At 49.4% G+C, this 16471-nt stretch overlaps 1 protein-coding gene across 1 annotated transcript in view; it reads left to right on the top strand.

Annotated features, from left to right (window-relative positions):
- Positions 1-2123: 2123 nt before the first annotated feature.
- Positions 2124-16471, top strand: part of Nlrc3 (NLR family CARD domain containing 3) — a 31541-nt gene continuing 17193 nt past the window's right edge. The window contains exons 1-4 of the mRNA XM_052759201.1: positions 2124-2767; positions 12302-12443; positions 13282-13771; positions 13859-15608. Of these exons, the coding sequence (XP_052615161.1) occupies positions 13603-13771; positions 13859-15608 (1919 nt within the window). The 5' untranslated portion in view covers positions 2124-2767; positions 12302-12443; positions 13282-13602. The remainder of the gene's footprint in view (positions 2768-12301; positions 12444-13281; positions 13772-13858; positions 15609-16471) is intronic.

Below are 16471 nucleotides of genomic sequence, written 5' to 3'. Positions count from 1 at the left end.
AAGAAGCAGGGGACCCTACTGTCCTCAGAAGATGTCCATCCCTCCCAGGAAGAAGCAGGGGACCCTACTGTCCTCAGAAGATGTCCATCCTTCCCAGGAAGAAGCAGGGGCCCTACTGTCCTCAGAAGATGCCCATCCCTCCCAGGAAGAAGCAGGGGACCCTACTGTCCTCAGAAGATGTCCATCCCTCCCAGGAAGAAGCAGGGGCCCTACTGTCCTCAGAAGATGCCTATCCCTCCCAGGAAGAAGCAGGGGACCCTACTGTCCTCAGAAAATGTCCATGACCCACAAGAAGTAAAGAGGCCAGGCTGTCCATATTGAGGGAAGAGTTTAGGAAAATTAAAAAGCCAAAAAGCCTTTGGATGGCTAAAAGCAGGGAGACGAGCCAGTGACTGAGTCTGCCTCGCCCTGTTACCAGGCTGGGTCCGCTTGACTCCTGGCAGCCAGCAGTGCTGAGAAGTAGGGCTAAGGCTGCACATGTGTGCCATGGGTAGCCCAACAGTCTCGAACCCCTACACCTATGTAATCAGCATCATTTACTTCTTCTAACACAACCAGTGAAGAGTTGCTGCTTCTGGAGGAAGGAGGTTAAAATGAACCACTGCTGTGGAGTTGTGGCCACCATCTAGAACTAGTAGCAGGTGGACAGAAACTTGGGGGAAAACCCTCAACCTTTCCACAAAAACACTGGCTCTAGCATCACAGCGCTGGGCCAGCCACTGGAAGAGGAAACCAAGACACAGGCTGCCTCCCACCTCCCGGGAAGCTGAAGCCACATGGGTACAGGGAGCCCCTGTTGAATAAACTGGGGATGGGGTGTTCCCTTCCAGAAACCACCTGCCGTCCTAAGATTAGCCAAGAAGAAAGCACTTAGCCCGCAATGTTCACTGAACACAAGTGAGACAGAGTCACAGCAATGTGACCGGACCTCCAGCCTGTTCACTTCCTGTGGTCCAGCCCTTGCCATGGCCTAGCCTTGTCTACTTAAAGCAGCCTGTGTTGAGCCACAGCCTAGCTTGGATAGATAAGGGAGCTCACAGGGAAAGGCCCTTGATCTGCAGGCAAGAAGTCTCACACTCCCCAAGTTAGGAAGAACTGAGACCATTTCCTGTCCTGCTGTCTTGTTCTCAGGGGACAGAAAGTCTTAGAGTGAAGATGATCTGGAGGAATATATTCAGAGAGAGAGAGAGAGAGAGAGAGAGAGAGCAGAATTGCCCATGTATGGGCTGGTGGCCATTGCTGGGAGGTTAGGAGGGAGCTGGCACTGGGATGCTCCCCAGGGTCCTCAGAGAGGAAGTTATTTCCTCTCCTGCCAAATCCCTAGAGGAGGCAACTGAGCCTCTTGGGCCTCTTAAGTGTGGGAGGCCCACAGGCCTCTGTGTTTTCCAACATCCTGTAGGTACCGGGTTTTAGGCACCTTTGCTGCCCCCCTTGGCCAGGACAGCAGCCACTGATTTTACACCCTGTCCGCCTGGAGCCTCACCACTGTGTCCTCCAGTGCCTGACATGTTCCTGTGTGCTCAGAGAGGAAGAAGATGGGCAGAAGGTGTCTTGAAACGGCACTCCTAACCTGCCGTCAGGTCCCTCCCCTTTCGATGGGAGATGAACAGTAACAATCGTGGGGGCCTTACCCGTCCCGGGCGTCCCTGCACGCAGGCTGCTGCCAGCACCTGAACCCAACAGACTCCAATGACGATTGCTCCCAGGTGCCTGCTGAAGAGCCCAAGGCCCCTGCCACTTGGCTACCACCGTGTCTCCAAACTCATCTCAGTGGCTTCACATTAAATGGCTTGCTCCCTGTCACTAGATGTCCTAAATAGTTCAGTTATTGTGAATTTTCTCCTTTGTTCCCTCTGAGCCATGTCCTTCCCCTGCCTTCCCTGCCAAAGTAGAATACCCACTGAGGCCTGTCTTGGGGGACAAAGTGACTTTCCTGCTGTGAACGGCTGCATTCTGCTGTTTCAGGATCTAGGCGACTGTCTTTGGGGCCTCACAGGAAGACAGACTAGAGCTAGGCCAGAGGGACCTTGGGTGAAAAGGAAGAGGTCTAAAAAGAGTCACAGGGTACCGAATCCTGCAAGTGCACAGGCACCGACCCCACTAGTTGTCTCTCGGTAGCGTGACCTAAGGCCAGGTGCGGACTTCCTCCCTGCTCGCTTGGCTTCCCCACCACCCGCCTAAAAGCCACCACCTCCTGATGGAGTCTGTCTGCTTTTGGTGGGTGGAGGAAGACATGTCAAGAGTCTTGGCATTGCACTACCCCCTGAGCACACGCTGTAGGGATGCTCAGACTCAGAATGGAGACCCAACATTATTTCCACACGCTTTAGACAAAACCAACGAGGTGAGCCTTAGACAAAACCAACGATGTGAGCCTGGGGCCCAGCCGGCTCACTGATTTGTCAGCAAGGCTGTTGGCTTTTAAAACTAGACAGGAAGGAAGGTTGAGGTGGAGCCCCGCACAGGAAGAGCGAGGAGCTGAGCTGTAGTGACAGTGGGTGAGCGCCTGGGGTGCAGGATGTGGTGGGTCTATCACTCCTTACCCCGGTGTGATCAGTGTGGTAAACTCCCCTGATCCCTTCAGAGAAGGTTTCCTCAGCTCTGGAACCAAGACCCCAGACTCAGCTGGTCTGCCACTGATTACCCAAGGCATTCCACCACAACCATGGCCTCCTGCCTCCTGGAGCAGAGCTGAGCCCAGGAGCAGGCAGATGGAGCTCCCTGGGCTCCCACTTCAGCACCCTGGAGCAGCAACAAAGGCAGGGAGGTAAGGAGTCCAGAGCACACCAGTGCAGGAGGAGAGGGGTGGACAGCTGGAGGAGGCCAGAAGCTCTTAAGACTTGAGCAATCCTGGGCCTGGGGAAGCTCCAGAACACTGACCCCTGGGTGCCGGGAGCTGCTGGGGCTCCGTGCTTCAGTGTAGAGCAAACTCAACGTGCTCTAGGGTAATGGTCCAGGACAGGTTCTAGGTGAGAAAGCCCAGCTCCTCTGTCTTGGTGATGGCATGGGGGAGGAGAATGCATTGCTGGTTGTCACGAGGGAGCAGCAATGTTACTGGAACCCTGACCCTCCCAGGCTGCAGATCCCAAGTAGGTGACCCTCTTCTTGGCATTCAGTTCCCATCTGTAAGAGGAGAAACAACTCCAGCACCTGCCCCAAAGGTCAAGAGAGATGGTACATACAGCTCCCAGGTCCAGTTCCCATAAGTACCCCCCTCCCCTAGGCCACTCCTAGCCACACCCTGTGGTAGTTGAAACTTGTCATTCTGAGACTGAGAACCATGAGAGACCTGTAAGAGGCGTTGCTGCAGAGCCAGCTGAATGTTGGACATAGGGAGTGTTAGCTATGGTATCCACCCCATGGGCAGGCTCCTAGGCCCTGGGGCTCCCCTTGGTCCTGACTCTAGAGGCTCACCTCAGCTATCCCACAAAGGCTGTATCTACCCTCACACTGGGACTAAAGGTCGGGGAAGGCAAGTGTCTCCTTAGGCCAGGGGCTACTCTTCCTTCAGGATCTCAGAAGCCAGATAGTTGCCATAGTACAGGTCAGGCCTTGGGAGGGGGATAAGGGTGAGGGGTTGGTAATGGAGAGCCCAAGGTCCTGTGGCCAGAGATATGAGCATCGCAGGTGGCAGCCATCACAGTAAGCCCCACCCAGTTTCTAAGCCAAGGTAGGCAGAGCAAGGCAGCCTTCTGGAAGGGAATCAGCAGGCCCAGACCAGGACTGCAGCCCTGGGAGAGAAGCATGAAACAGAATAGGCTCCAGCAGATATAATGCTCTGCCAGAGCCAGGAAGCGATAACCTAGGCCTTCCTGAAACATGGTCTCCTCATCCTGTTGGTCAATAGCGGCAGTAAGGTATCTGTGGGCATCTGGGTACAGTAAGCAGTGTCTAGCCCTGGTCCATGCCCTGAAAACACCCACCAGGAAGCACGACAGGGCCCCTAGTATCCTGGCCTTTGATGTGGACAGGATGACACTGTATCACTTTGTTTGATCCAACTACATTTATGTTTTTCACACAGTTGCCAGCAAGTCACGATGTACCTTACACAGAGAAACACGAGCTCAATGGCTCTGTGTACATGTTCATATCACCACTCAGATCAATGGGTACTGTGTACATGTTCATATCACCACTCAGATCAATGGGTACTGTGTACATGTTCAGATCACCACTCAGATCAATGGGTACTGTGTACATGTTCAGATCACCACTCAGATCAATGGGTACTGTGTACATGTTCAGATCACCACTCAGATCAATGGGTACTGTGTACATGTTCAGATCACCACTCAGATCAATGGGTACTGTGTACATGTTCAGATCACCACTCAGATCAATGGCTACTGTGTACATGTTCAGATCACCACTCAGATCAATGGGTACTGTGCACATGTTCAGATCACCACTCAGATCAATGTGCAGAAACTGGTTCCTGAGACGTCTCTCATGCCCCCTCTCAGGCAGAAGCAGTCACCCCAGAGCGATTATTTTAGCATCTGTCCTTTCAGATACTGGCTTGCCTGACTTAAAGCTCTCTAGAAATGGAATCCCAGAGCATGTGCTCTTGTGGCAAGCTGTGAGGCCACCTGTGTGGTAGATTGGATCGGCAGTTTGTGTCTTTTCATGGCCCCCAAATTTCCCAGGCTATTGTTGATCTTACTACTTTAGATATTTATGAATAAAACTGTCAAGAACATTCTGGTACCTGTGCCTTGGTGGAAATAAATGCCTATGAGCCTAGATCTCTCTATCAGTGTTTTCTCATCTCCTCCCCTGATGTTCTAGAGTGTCAGTGTAGAGGGTGCGGACTTCTCGCTAAGATCGTTCCCAGTGTTTGACTGTTATGGTATCTTAATGTTTCTGTTTTGACTTGATGGTTGGTAGTAAGTAGAAGTAGAATGGACTGTTTGTGAGCACTGCCCCTGTGTCTGGCACCTCGGAAGCATGTGTCAGTTCTGAGTGTTTTGGATTTTCTGTGTACACAACCACAGCTGTGAATGGCGAGACTTACATTTTCATCATTGAGATACTTTCTTCTGTAGTGCACGTCCCCTCTGTCTTCTCACATTTTAATTTAATAATATGAATATCTTGTATAATATTATATATAATAAATAATATCATAATAGTTAATATTATATATTATTATCATGGGTGTGTGTGGTGTGTGTGTATGTGTGTATGCACACACATATGTATATCATTGCATGCATGTGGAGATCAGAGAACAATTTTAGGGATCGCTTCTCTCCTTTGATCGCAGGTTAGAACTCTGGTTGTCATGTTTGTGCAGCAAGCACTTTTTAAACCTCTTAAGCCCTCTTGCCAGCCCCATCCTCATTTTTAAAAACACTAAACCATCAAACAAAACATTCTATGCTTGGTGAATAGAAGTAAGATCATACTCCATCTTTGTATTATTTAAATATTTTAATGACTATGTATTACTTTCTGTAAGCAATCTACTGAAGCGCGAGGAAGAAGCAGTGTTTGTTATTGAACTTTGACTAATTGAAATTCATAAAATAAGAGGTAATTCCTTAGTTCCACTACCACATATTTCCAGCTTTTTCTATAGCTTTTTCCTATAATGAGACAAAATGGTATCCTATTATAATTGTGTTATAGTTTTTATTTTTTTGTTTTTTGTTTTTGGTTTTCGAGACAGGGTTTCTCTGTGTAGCTTTGCGCCTTTCCTGGAACTCACTTGGTAGCCCAGGCTGGCCTCGAACTCACAGAGATCCGCCTGGCTCTGCCTCCCGAGTGCTGGGATTAAAGGCGTGCGCCACCACCACCCGGCTAATTTTTAATTTTTTAAGTACCTTAACTTTTAAATGTATGTGCCATATGTGTCTGTGTTTATGTAAGCACATGTACTTGCAGGTGCCCGCAGAGGCCCGAACAGGGGAAGGGATTCCTTGAAGCTGCAGTTACAGTGGCTGTGAGCCACTTGACGTGGGTGCTGGGAACTGAACCTGGCTCCTCTGGAAGAGCAGCCAGCGCTCTTAGCCGCTGAGCCACCCCTCCGGCCCTGTATTCTGTACTTTAACTTTTCAATATAAGAATGTACTGTAGAGCCGGGCGGTGGTGGCGCACACCTTTAATCCCAGCACTCGGGAGGCAGAGGCAGGTGGATCTCTGTGAGTTCGAGGCCAGCCTGGTCTCCAAAGCGAGTTCCAGGAAAGGCGCAAAGCTACACAGAGAAACCCTGTCTCGAAAAACCAAAAAAAAAAAAAAAAGAAAAGAAAAGAAAAAAAGAATGTACTGTAGAGCTGGCGGTGGTGGTGCACGCCTTTAATCCCAGCACTTGGGAGGCAGAGTCAGGTGGATCTCTGTGAGTTCGAGGCCAGCCTGGTCTCCAAAGCAAGTTCCAGGAAAGGCACAAAGCTACACAGAGAAACCCTGTCTCGAAAAACCAGAAAAAAAAGAAAAGAAAAGAAAAAAAGAATGTACTGTAGAGCTGGTGGTGGTGGCGCACGCCTTTAATCTCAGCACTTGGGAGGCAGAGGCAGGCGGATCTCTATGTGTTCCAGGCCAGCCTGGTCTACAGAGCAAGATCCAGGACAGGCACCAAAACTACAGAGATACCCTGTCTCAAAAAAAACAAAAAAAAAAATGTATTGTAGATCTGAAGCTATAGCTGATTGGTAGAACCCTTGCCTACCAGGATCAAGATTCCGGCTTAACTCTCAGCATCGCACAAAAAGGATCCTCATTTAACTACACTCAAAATTATGCATTTTGTATAAATTGTACATTAAAATAAGATGTTTTAAACTTTTATGACATTGAAAGATAAAAAGTATACTGTGAAGCCTGACAGGATGGCACACACCTTTAATCCCAGCACTTGGGAGGCAGAGGCAGGTGGATCTCTGAGTTGGAGGCCAGCCTGGTCTACAGAGTGAGTTCTAGGATATCTAGGATTATACAATGAGACATTGCCTCAAAATAAAGAGTGCACTGTGTGCATTATCATAGTTTGACACATTGTTGGCCTTTCTTTACTCTATGGCCTAGTATTTTGATGTAGAACCAAACCAAATTTATTTTTATCAATCTCTTGTTGGATAGAAATTTACTGTTTTGCCCTTTCAACTTCTTCCTGTTGTGAATGTTTTATGGACATTCTTGTAGTTGCACCTTTGAATATCTGTATAATTATTTATTTAAGATAAATTCCCACAAGGCTAGGGAAAGGGCTCAGTGGGAGTAAGAGCACTTGATGAGAATGCAAGTTCAAATTCTCAACGCCCATGTGAAAAGCTAGGTGTGGCTGTTCATCCATAACCCAGTGCTGAGGTGGGCAGAGAAAGGAGGATGTCTGGGGCTGGCTGGCCACCAGTCTGGTTCCAGATTCAGTGAGAAACCCTGTCTCAGAGGAGTAAGGTGGAGAGACACAGAGCAGGACATCTGACATCCTCCTTTGGTCTCCGCACATGTACAGGCATTTGTACTCACACGTGTTTGTGCATACACCACACACATACACACACACACACACACACACACACACACACACACACTTGCATGCACATATACACAAAAAATTTAATTCCCATAAGTAGAATTTCTACTGGCAAATTAAAATCTTTAATTTGGGCTGGGGATGTGGTCACTGTGGTAGAGCTTGCCTATTATGCACAACAGGACCCATCCCCAGCCTTACAAAAAATATTCCATCATTTTTATACTAATTTGTATTTCCATCACCAATGTGTTAATATTTCTTGGGCTGGAGAGATGGCTCAGCAGTTAAGAGTACTTGCTGCTCTTGCTGAGGACTCAAGATTTGTTCCCAGCACCCACATGGGGACAGCTCACATCCATTTATAGCTCCAGTTCCAGGGCACCTGACACCCTCTTCTGGCCTCCGCAGGTACTGCACACACATAGTGAACATACATTCATGAAAAATACTCATAACACATCAAATAAAAATAAATAAATCTTAAAAAATATTCCTAATATTGCCACATTCTTGTCAGGGCCACGTTATGGCTTCATATTTGCCAATTAGATGAAACTGATAGCTCAGTGTTCTTCTTTCTTGATCCATAGACATACTTGTTTCTTTTCACCATCTTAGTCACATATTTCTATGAATTATATCATATTTAGCTTTATTTTTTAAATATTTAGTTGGGGGCTGGGACATGGCTCAGTGGTTAAGAGTACTGGCTGCTTTTCCAGAGAACCCTAGCATCCACACAGCAGCTCAAAGCCACCTGTAACTCTAGTTCCAGGGCATCTGAAGCCATCTTCTGGTCACCATGCACACCAGGCACATGTGATGCATAGACATGTATGCAGGCAAAACATCCCTACACATAAGATCTAAAAATATTTTATTTGTATTCATGTGTATATGTCTGTGTGAGTGTAGGACATTTGTGTGCAGGGTATGTACAGGTGGCCTCAGGGGCCAGCTGGAGTTACAGGCAGCTGTGTGCAGGTGGCCTCAGGGGCCAGCTGGAGTTACAGGCAGCTGTGTGCAGGTGCCCTCAGGGACCAGCTGGAGTTACAGGCAGCTGTGTGCAGGTGCCCTCAGGGGCCAGCTGGAGTTATAGGCAGTTGTGAGCTGTCTGATGTGAATACTGAGAACTGAACATCTCTGGAAGAGCAGCAAACATTCTTAAGTACTGATCCAACCCTCCAGTCCCATTTTTCTTTTTCCTAATTATTTCCTCTGTCTATAATGCTCTTTTCATTACCGTCTAATCCTTCCAATTTGTGTCTCTGTGTGTATTTGTGTGTTGGTGTGATGTGTGTGCAGGTGCACATGCCTGTATATGTATTTTGGGGAACAGAAGTGGACATCACGTGTCCTCCCATCGCTTTCCTTTTGAGACACTGAGCTTGTTGGGCTGCATTGGCTGGCCAGTGAGCTCACGACCTGCTGTCTGTGCTCCAGCACTGGGCTTACAGGCACATATCACTATACCGGCTTTTACTCGGGGGCTGGGCATCCGAACTCCGGTCCTCATGCTTGGGCAGCAAGCCCTTTCCCTACTGAGCCACCTCCCCAGCCCATTCCCTTCCACCTCATGCAGCTGTCTCACCCCCCATCCCACCGCACAGACAGCCAGCTCTTGTCACCCCTGCTGCTGACTACATGCATGTCACCAGTCACCTTAGAATGCTTTCTTCTTCCTTCTCCTCCAACATCATTGTCCCCCACGCCTCCCTACTCACAGGACAAGGACTTTCCCAATTTGCTCACTTTCCTATTCCCCATGTCTTCAACACACAAGACACCCTCAATAAGCATTTCCTGCTCACACATTCCTGTAATTTCAGTACTTGAAAGGATGAGGCAGGAGGACTACATGAGTTCCAGGCCAGCCTGGACTATAAAGCAAGCAGTAGGCCAGCCAGGGCCACACTCTGGATGTCTCATATGCAAACAAACATGCAAACAGATTTTCAGATTAGAGGCTGGGGGATGGCTCAGTGGGCAAGAACACTTGCTGACCAGGCACAAGGACCTGGGTTCAAATCCTTAGCACACATGTAACAGCTGGGCATGGCTGTGGCTATAATCCCAGCACTGGTGCGCAGAGACAGGAGGGTCTCTGGAGCTTTCTGTCTGCCAGCAGAGGTCCAGGTTGTGTCAATGGGGTAATGCGGAATGTACAGCAAGACAACTCACATCCTCAGTTGGCCTCTCCATGTGCGTGTGTAATATCACACACTCCTGGGCGCATATACCACACACATACACCATCACACACATTCACCTACAAACTTTAAAATTTTACTGGTTAAGTGAATGGATGAAAAAATGGATAAAAAATCCTTTCTAATTAACAGACATTCCTCTATTTTTTTTAAGGCAGGGTCTTGCTATGTAGCCCAGGCTCTCCTCAAATTTATATTCCCCCTGCCCCTGCCTCCAAAGTGCCAAGATTAATGTCATTCACCACCACACCCAAGGACCAAGTGTTTGAACCGTGTGTATACCAGAGGTGGTAACACAACCCAGGTGCTGGGACCAGTGAGGCCTCGGTTTCCATCCCGGCTCAGCTTCCATGCTTCCCAGCCACATGTCCTTAGGAAAGTCACTAACCTCAGTGTTCTGGTTTATGAAATAAAAGAGGCAAAGGTAGAGGGTCATTCTTATAAGAAAGTTAAATGATATAAATACAGAGCGTAACAGAGTGTGTGGGATACAGCATGCCTTTGGGAAACATCACGCAACATTAGCTGAATGGGATAGGAATGGGGAGGTGTCCCCAAGAGGAAAAAAATTAACTAGAAATCTGCCCAAATATTATATCCAATAGTTCATCCAGAACTACTCCTGGTGCACACACAGTACAAGTGCTAGCCAGCACTGCTCCAGGAAAAGGTGACTGGTTGCCAAATTGTTCAAAGTGAGTGACAATTCAGAAAGATGAAATTATGAGGCTGGAGAGACACTGGCTGCTCTTCCAGAGGTCTTGAGTTAATTCCCAGCACCCACATGGTGGCTCACAACTATCTGGGATCTGATGCCCTCTTCCAACATGCAGATACAGCACTCATATACATAAAATAAATAAATCTTAAAAAAAAAAAGTACACCAGGTGGTGGTGGCGGCGGTGGCGGCGGAGGTGCATGCCTTTAATCCCAGCACTCGGGAGGCAGAGCCAAGAGGATCTCTGTGAGTTCAAGGCCAGCCCGGGCTACAGAGCAAGATCCAGAACAGGCACCAAAACTACACAGAGAAACCCTGTCTCAAAAAACCAAAAAAAAAAAAAAAAAGAGTAATACTATTCTTACAGAGGATCAAAGTCTGGTCTCAAGCACCCACCACAGCCACCTATAATGACACCCTCTTCTGGCCTCTGTGGGCACACACATGCATGTGTACAAACCCACAGAGACATGAACATACGTACACATAAACACAATATAAATCTTATTTTAAAAGATGAAATTATTCCTACGGAAAATTTGTGGGTTTTTTATTTATTTTTTAATTCTTCTCTCATACATTACATCCCGTCTGCAGTTTCCCCTCCCTCCCCTCTCCCCAGTTTCTCCCCACTACCTCCCCTCTTCCCCATATCCACCCCCCTCTTCCTCCCCTTAGAAAAGAGCAGGCCTCCCAGGGACATCCATCAGACACAGATATCAAGCTACAATAAGAGCAGGCACATAGCATCCCGTCAAGGCTGGGTGAGGCAACCCAGGAGGAGAAGGGTCACACAAGCAGGTAGCATACCCAGACAGCACCCACTCCCACTGTTAGGAGTCTCACAGGAACACCAAGCTACTCGGCCATGACATATATGAGAGGACCCTCCTGAAAATTTGAAAGCTTTCAGAAAACGATCAGAAAAGTGATGAGTCAACAAAAATGCTTAATTCATTGAAATATGATGAGATACAAAAATTAGTCATCTTTTATACCAACAATATTCAGAATGACAACAAAAACTATTTTATTGTCATTATTATTTTATTTTATATGTTTGGGTGCTTCGTCTGAATGTGCATCAGTGTACCACTTTCATGCCTGATGTTTGCAGAGGTCAGAAGAGGTTGTCCCCCTTGGAACTGGGGTTACAGACGGCTGTGAGCCACCATGTGGGTGTTGTGGTCTTCCGGGTGTTGTGGTCTTCCGGAAGAGCAGCTAGTGCTCTTAACCACTGAGCCATCTCTCCAGGTCAACAAGAAACTATTTTACATACGCTTAGATTCAAGTAAACAGCTGTTATTTTCTAAGCTGTAAATGAGAAATAAGGTTTACTAGATAATCTATAAACAGGTATCTAAATATGAGCACAAATCCAAGCATATCACAGCATCGATTGTAATCCCACTTGCTTTCCCCCTTGGTTTGAACATTTCGGGAACCAAAAGAGCAAAAGCCAGCAGGATTGTGCAGGACTGAAGAGAGAGCGGCCTCATCCTAGCTGGCGTCAGCATTCCCAGGTTAGTCCAGCTCATTCGACTTAACCTTAAATGCGTTACATTTATGGACTCTCCAACATGCTTATGATCAGAATGGTTGTTTTTTTTACTGCTAAACTTCAGCATTTTCTGTCTGAAAATGTTCATGCCAAGTTAAACTGACACCAATCCCCAGTGCAATTTCAAAACCAGGAGTCCATTGACAGCAACCTCCTCTTCAGTTAACCAACCACCGAACCAGAGAACCAGGGCTGCCAAGCCCAGGGCAGCCAGGACTTGCCAGATTCTTAGCAGTGATGACTCCTGGATCGATCTTAAACATTAAGGGCTGCTGCCAGCAGCAGTGGACCATGACCTCTGCTGACCCCTCCTCCATTATTTTTTCTCTTCTAGAACTATCAACAATGGATGACTGGTCTCCACCTACAAATCCGTAAGGGACTGCTGTGGCCCTGTGCCTGTGAGGAGGACATAAATGGGACGGGCTGGAGGAGAGCTTCGGAGAAGCAGTGCTGTGGCAAAAGGGTGTGAGCAGGTGGGATGTGGAGGGCTTTACCTCTGGCCATCTCTCTACCTCTGGCCTCAGCAGCAGATGGTGCTTCCTACAGGCCCAGGGCCCCTGAGCTCCAGGAAGACTGGGAAAGCTGAGGTCACTGTGTTATTGCTCTGGGAGTCCTGGGACTTCCCTTCCCTCTCCTTCTTCCCTCCCCTCTCCTTTTTCCCTTTCCTTTTTTAAAAAGTAAAATCCTACTTTTAAGAGTAGTTTTAGGATTTGTCACTCGAATTGGCTTAATAAAATGCTGATTGGCCAGTAGCCAGTAGGAAGTGTAGGCATGGAGACCAAACTAAGAATGCTGGGAAGAGGAAGAGCAGAGTCAGGAGTCGCCAGCCAGATGCAGAGGAATCAAGATGAGAATGCTGTACTGAGAAAAGCTACCAAGCCACGTGGCTAAACATAGACAAGAATTATGGATTAATTTAAATGTAAGGGCTAGTTAGTAGTAAGACTGAACTACTGGCTGAGCATTTATAATTAAAAAAAAGAGAGTAGTTTCAGGCTTGTGGAAGAAGGATGATTAAGTACGGAGTTCGCGCCTACTTCTGCCTGCCCCAACAGACTCCACCATCCACATCCTCTAACCGTGTTTGTTAACAAATGGCTACATTTGTTACAGTGAGGGACCTCCGGTTCTTAACTGGCACATGATCACCAGAAGTCCAGTTCACACAAGGTCCCCACTTGCACACACACAGTCACACCCAGATGCCATTACAGTGTCACACGGAGCGGTGGCCCCGCCTCCGTGTCCTCAGCCCTGGCACCCGCCAACCTCACCACTGTCTTGCCATCTCCATTCTTTCGTCTTTCCCAGGGTAACTAGATGGACTCCTGCACTGCTGCCCCCGCAGACTGGCTGCTTCCCGCCTCCCTCCTGCTGGTTTCCTTGCTTCTAACAGCATCACCGTTGCCAGGCCACGAGTGAGGAAACCACGGTGTAGAGAGATGGCACAGCCTGCCCGGTGTCACCCGATTAGTAAGTGGCAGAGCCAGAGTCCAAGTCCAAACCTCTCGGTCTTGCTCCCTTGGCCCCTACATCTCTGTGATTAGTTTTACCGGCTAGGAAACAACAGAGGTCCACCAGGCAGCAGTCTGGAGTCAGTCTTCACAGCTCCTGGCTTCAGTCTCAGACTCCATGAGGAAGCAGGAGCTGAGGACTGACGGAGAGACATGCCTGGCCTACAGCGCTGGCTCCCCAGCTGAGCAGGTGAAGGCCTTTGTGGATCTGCTGGCTGGGAAGGGCTGTCGGTTACTACAGGCCCCTAACAAAATGCCAGACTCGCCCCTGGGATCCCAAAGCAATGGTAAGTCTTCCATGGGGTGGGAGGAGGGGTACCTGAACCCTCCCACCTTGCCCTGGGACCTTACCTGTTTTGTCCTGTGTCCCGCAGACTCAAGGATACGGAGGCACTGTGAGACCCTGCTGAGCAGGGTGGGAAATGACCCAGAACTGGACGGCCCCTCACACCGCCTGGCCAGCCTCCTGCTGGTAGAGGGCCTGACAGACCTGCAGCTCAGGGAGCATGACTTCACACAGGTGGAGGCCACACGGGGAGTCTGGCACTCTGCCAGGGTCATCACCCTGGATAGGCTCTTCCTGCCTCTGTCCCGGGTGTCCATCCCGCCTCGCGTCTCTGTCACCATTGGAGTGGCCGGCATCGGCAAGACTACTCTCGTGAGGCATTTCATTCGTCGCTGGGCCAGAGGACAAGTGGGCAAGAATTTCTCACTGGTTCTGCCCTTGACCTTTCGGGATCTTAATGCCTATGAGAAGCTGTCTGCGGACAAACTCATCCACTCCATCTTCCCAAACACTGGAGACAGTAATCTGGTGGTAACAGCCCCAGACAGAGTCCTCCTGGTCCTGGATGGCTTGGATGAGTGTAAGACACCCCTGGAATTCTCCAATACCGTGGCCTGCACAGACCCAAAGAAGGAGATCCAGGTAGACCACCTGATCACTAACATCATCCGAGGCAACCTCTTTCCAGAAATTTCTGTCTGGATCACCTCCCGTCCCAGTGCTGCTGGTCAGGTCCCTGGGGGCCTCGTGGACCGGATGACTGAGATTCGGGGCCTTACTGAGGAAGAGATCAAAGTGTGTCTGGAGCAGATATTTCCTGAGGACCAGACCCTCTTAGGCCAGGTGTTGAGTCAAGTGAAGGCCAACAGGGCTCTGTATCTGATGTGCACTGTGCCAGCTTTTTGTAGGCTCATGGGGCTGGCCCTGGGTCACTTGTACCACAGCAAGCTGGCTGTCCTGGACCCAGAGCTGCTGCTGCCTCAGACCCTGTGTGAGCTCTACTCTTGGTACTTTAGGATGGCCCTTGGTGGGGAGGGGCAGGACAAGGGAAAGGTAAGTCCTAGGATTGAGCAGGTGGCCCAGGGAGCTCGCAAAATGGTGGGGACATTGGGCCGCCTGGCCTTCCATGGTCTGGTCAAGAAGAAATACGTGTTTTATGAGCAAGACATGAAGGCATTTGGTGTGGACCTCGCTTTGTTGCAGAGCGCGTTGTGCAGCTGTCTCCTGCAACGGGAAGAGACTCTGGCCTCCTCGGCAGCTTATTGCTTCACTCACCTGTCTCTGCAAGAGTTTGTGGCAGCCACATATTACTACAGTGCATCCAAGAGAGCCATCTTTGACCTCTTCACCGAGAGTGGCATGTCTTGGCCCAGGCTGGGTTTCCTCGCGCATTTCAGGTGTGCAGCCCAGCGGGCCACACAAGCGAAGGATGGGAGGCTGGATGTGTTCCTGCGTTTCCTCTCTGGCCTCCTGTCTCCAAGGGTTAATACTCTGCTGGCCGGCTCCCTGCTGGCCCAAGGTGAGCACCAGAGCTACCGGGCCCAGGCGGCTGAGGTCCTGCAAGGCTTGCTGCATCCTGCCACTCCAGTCTGTGCGCGAGCTGTCAATGTCCTGTACTGCCTGCACGAGCTGCAGCACACAGAACTGGCCTGCAGTGTGGAGGAGGCCATGCAGAGTGGGACCTTGGCTGGGCTGAGCGGCCCCTCACATCGCACTGCTCTGGCCTACCTCCTGCAACAGTCTGATATCTGCTCCCGGGAGGCCAACTTGTCCCTGTGTCTCAGCCAGAGTGTCCTCCAGAGCCTGCTGCCTCAGCTGCTCTACTGCCGGAGCCTCAGGTGAGGATGGGGTCCATGCAGGGAGGGAGGGCAAAGGAGGAAGACTCAAAATGGTTCCTTGTTTCATCATGCCCCTTCCCGGTAGTCTGCTGGGACTGCTCTAGCAAAGTGCCACAGCTGGGTGCAGAACCCTCACGGCAACGGATTTAGTCCCGGAGCCAGAGGTCTGAGGTCAAGGGCATGGGCAGTACTCCCTCTGAAACCTTGGCAGGAGGACCCTTCCTGCCTCGGGAGCGCCCGAGGGCCAGCAATCTCTGATGTCCCATTGCCTCCACTGTCATCTGACCTGTGTCTCTGTGACAGACACTCACTTTCCCTGTAAGCACATTGTTGTGTTGGAGCCTAGGCCCACCCTATGTCAGTGTGAGCCTCCTGGCTATTCCGTCTGCAATGAGCTCACATCCATATGAGGCTGCATTCTGGAGACAGCAAGGTTAGAATTTCAACATGGCTGTACAAATCCAACTCATGAGACCCCCTGAGAACCAAGCAGTGTGACTCATCCCTGTAATCCCAGCAATAAGAGGCTAAGATAGGAAGATTGCTGAGTCCAGGACAACCTGGACTACATAGCAAGATTTTATATATATACATGTGTGTATGTACACACAATATATGTACACACACACACACACACACACACACACACACACACACACACACAAAGCCAGTCAGTGTTGACAGAAGCTACACCCTCAGCCATACTCTGAACTTAGTAAGCAAAGAGGAAAAGATGTAGGACGTGGGCCAATCAGGACCCGAGAGTGGTTTTGGCCTCCTCACACAGGCACATGGTGTCCGAAATGTTGTGACATCACTGTAAGATACCACCTAGGAGGAAGAGCACAGCTCACAGGAACCAC

Source organism: Peromyscus californicus, unplaced genomic scaffold (genome assembly GCF_007827085.1).
Source record: "Peromyscus californicus insignis strain IS unplaced genomic scaffold, ASM782708v3 Scaffold_3__1_contigs__length_106647218, whole genome shotgun sequence".
NCBI lineage: Eukaryota > Metazoa > Chordata > Mammalia > Rodentia > Cricetidae > Peromyscus > Peromyscus californicus.
The sequence above is the reverse complement of the archived record's forward strand: the minus strand, read 5'-3'. Positions and strand labels throughout refer to the sequence as shown.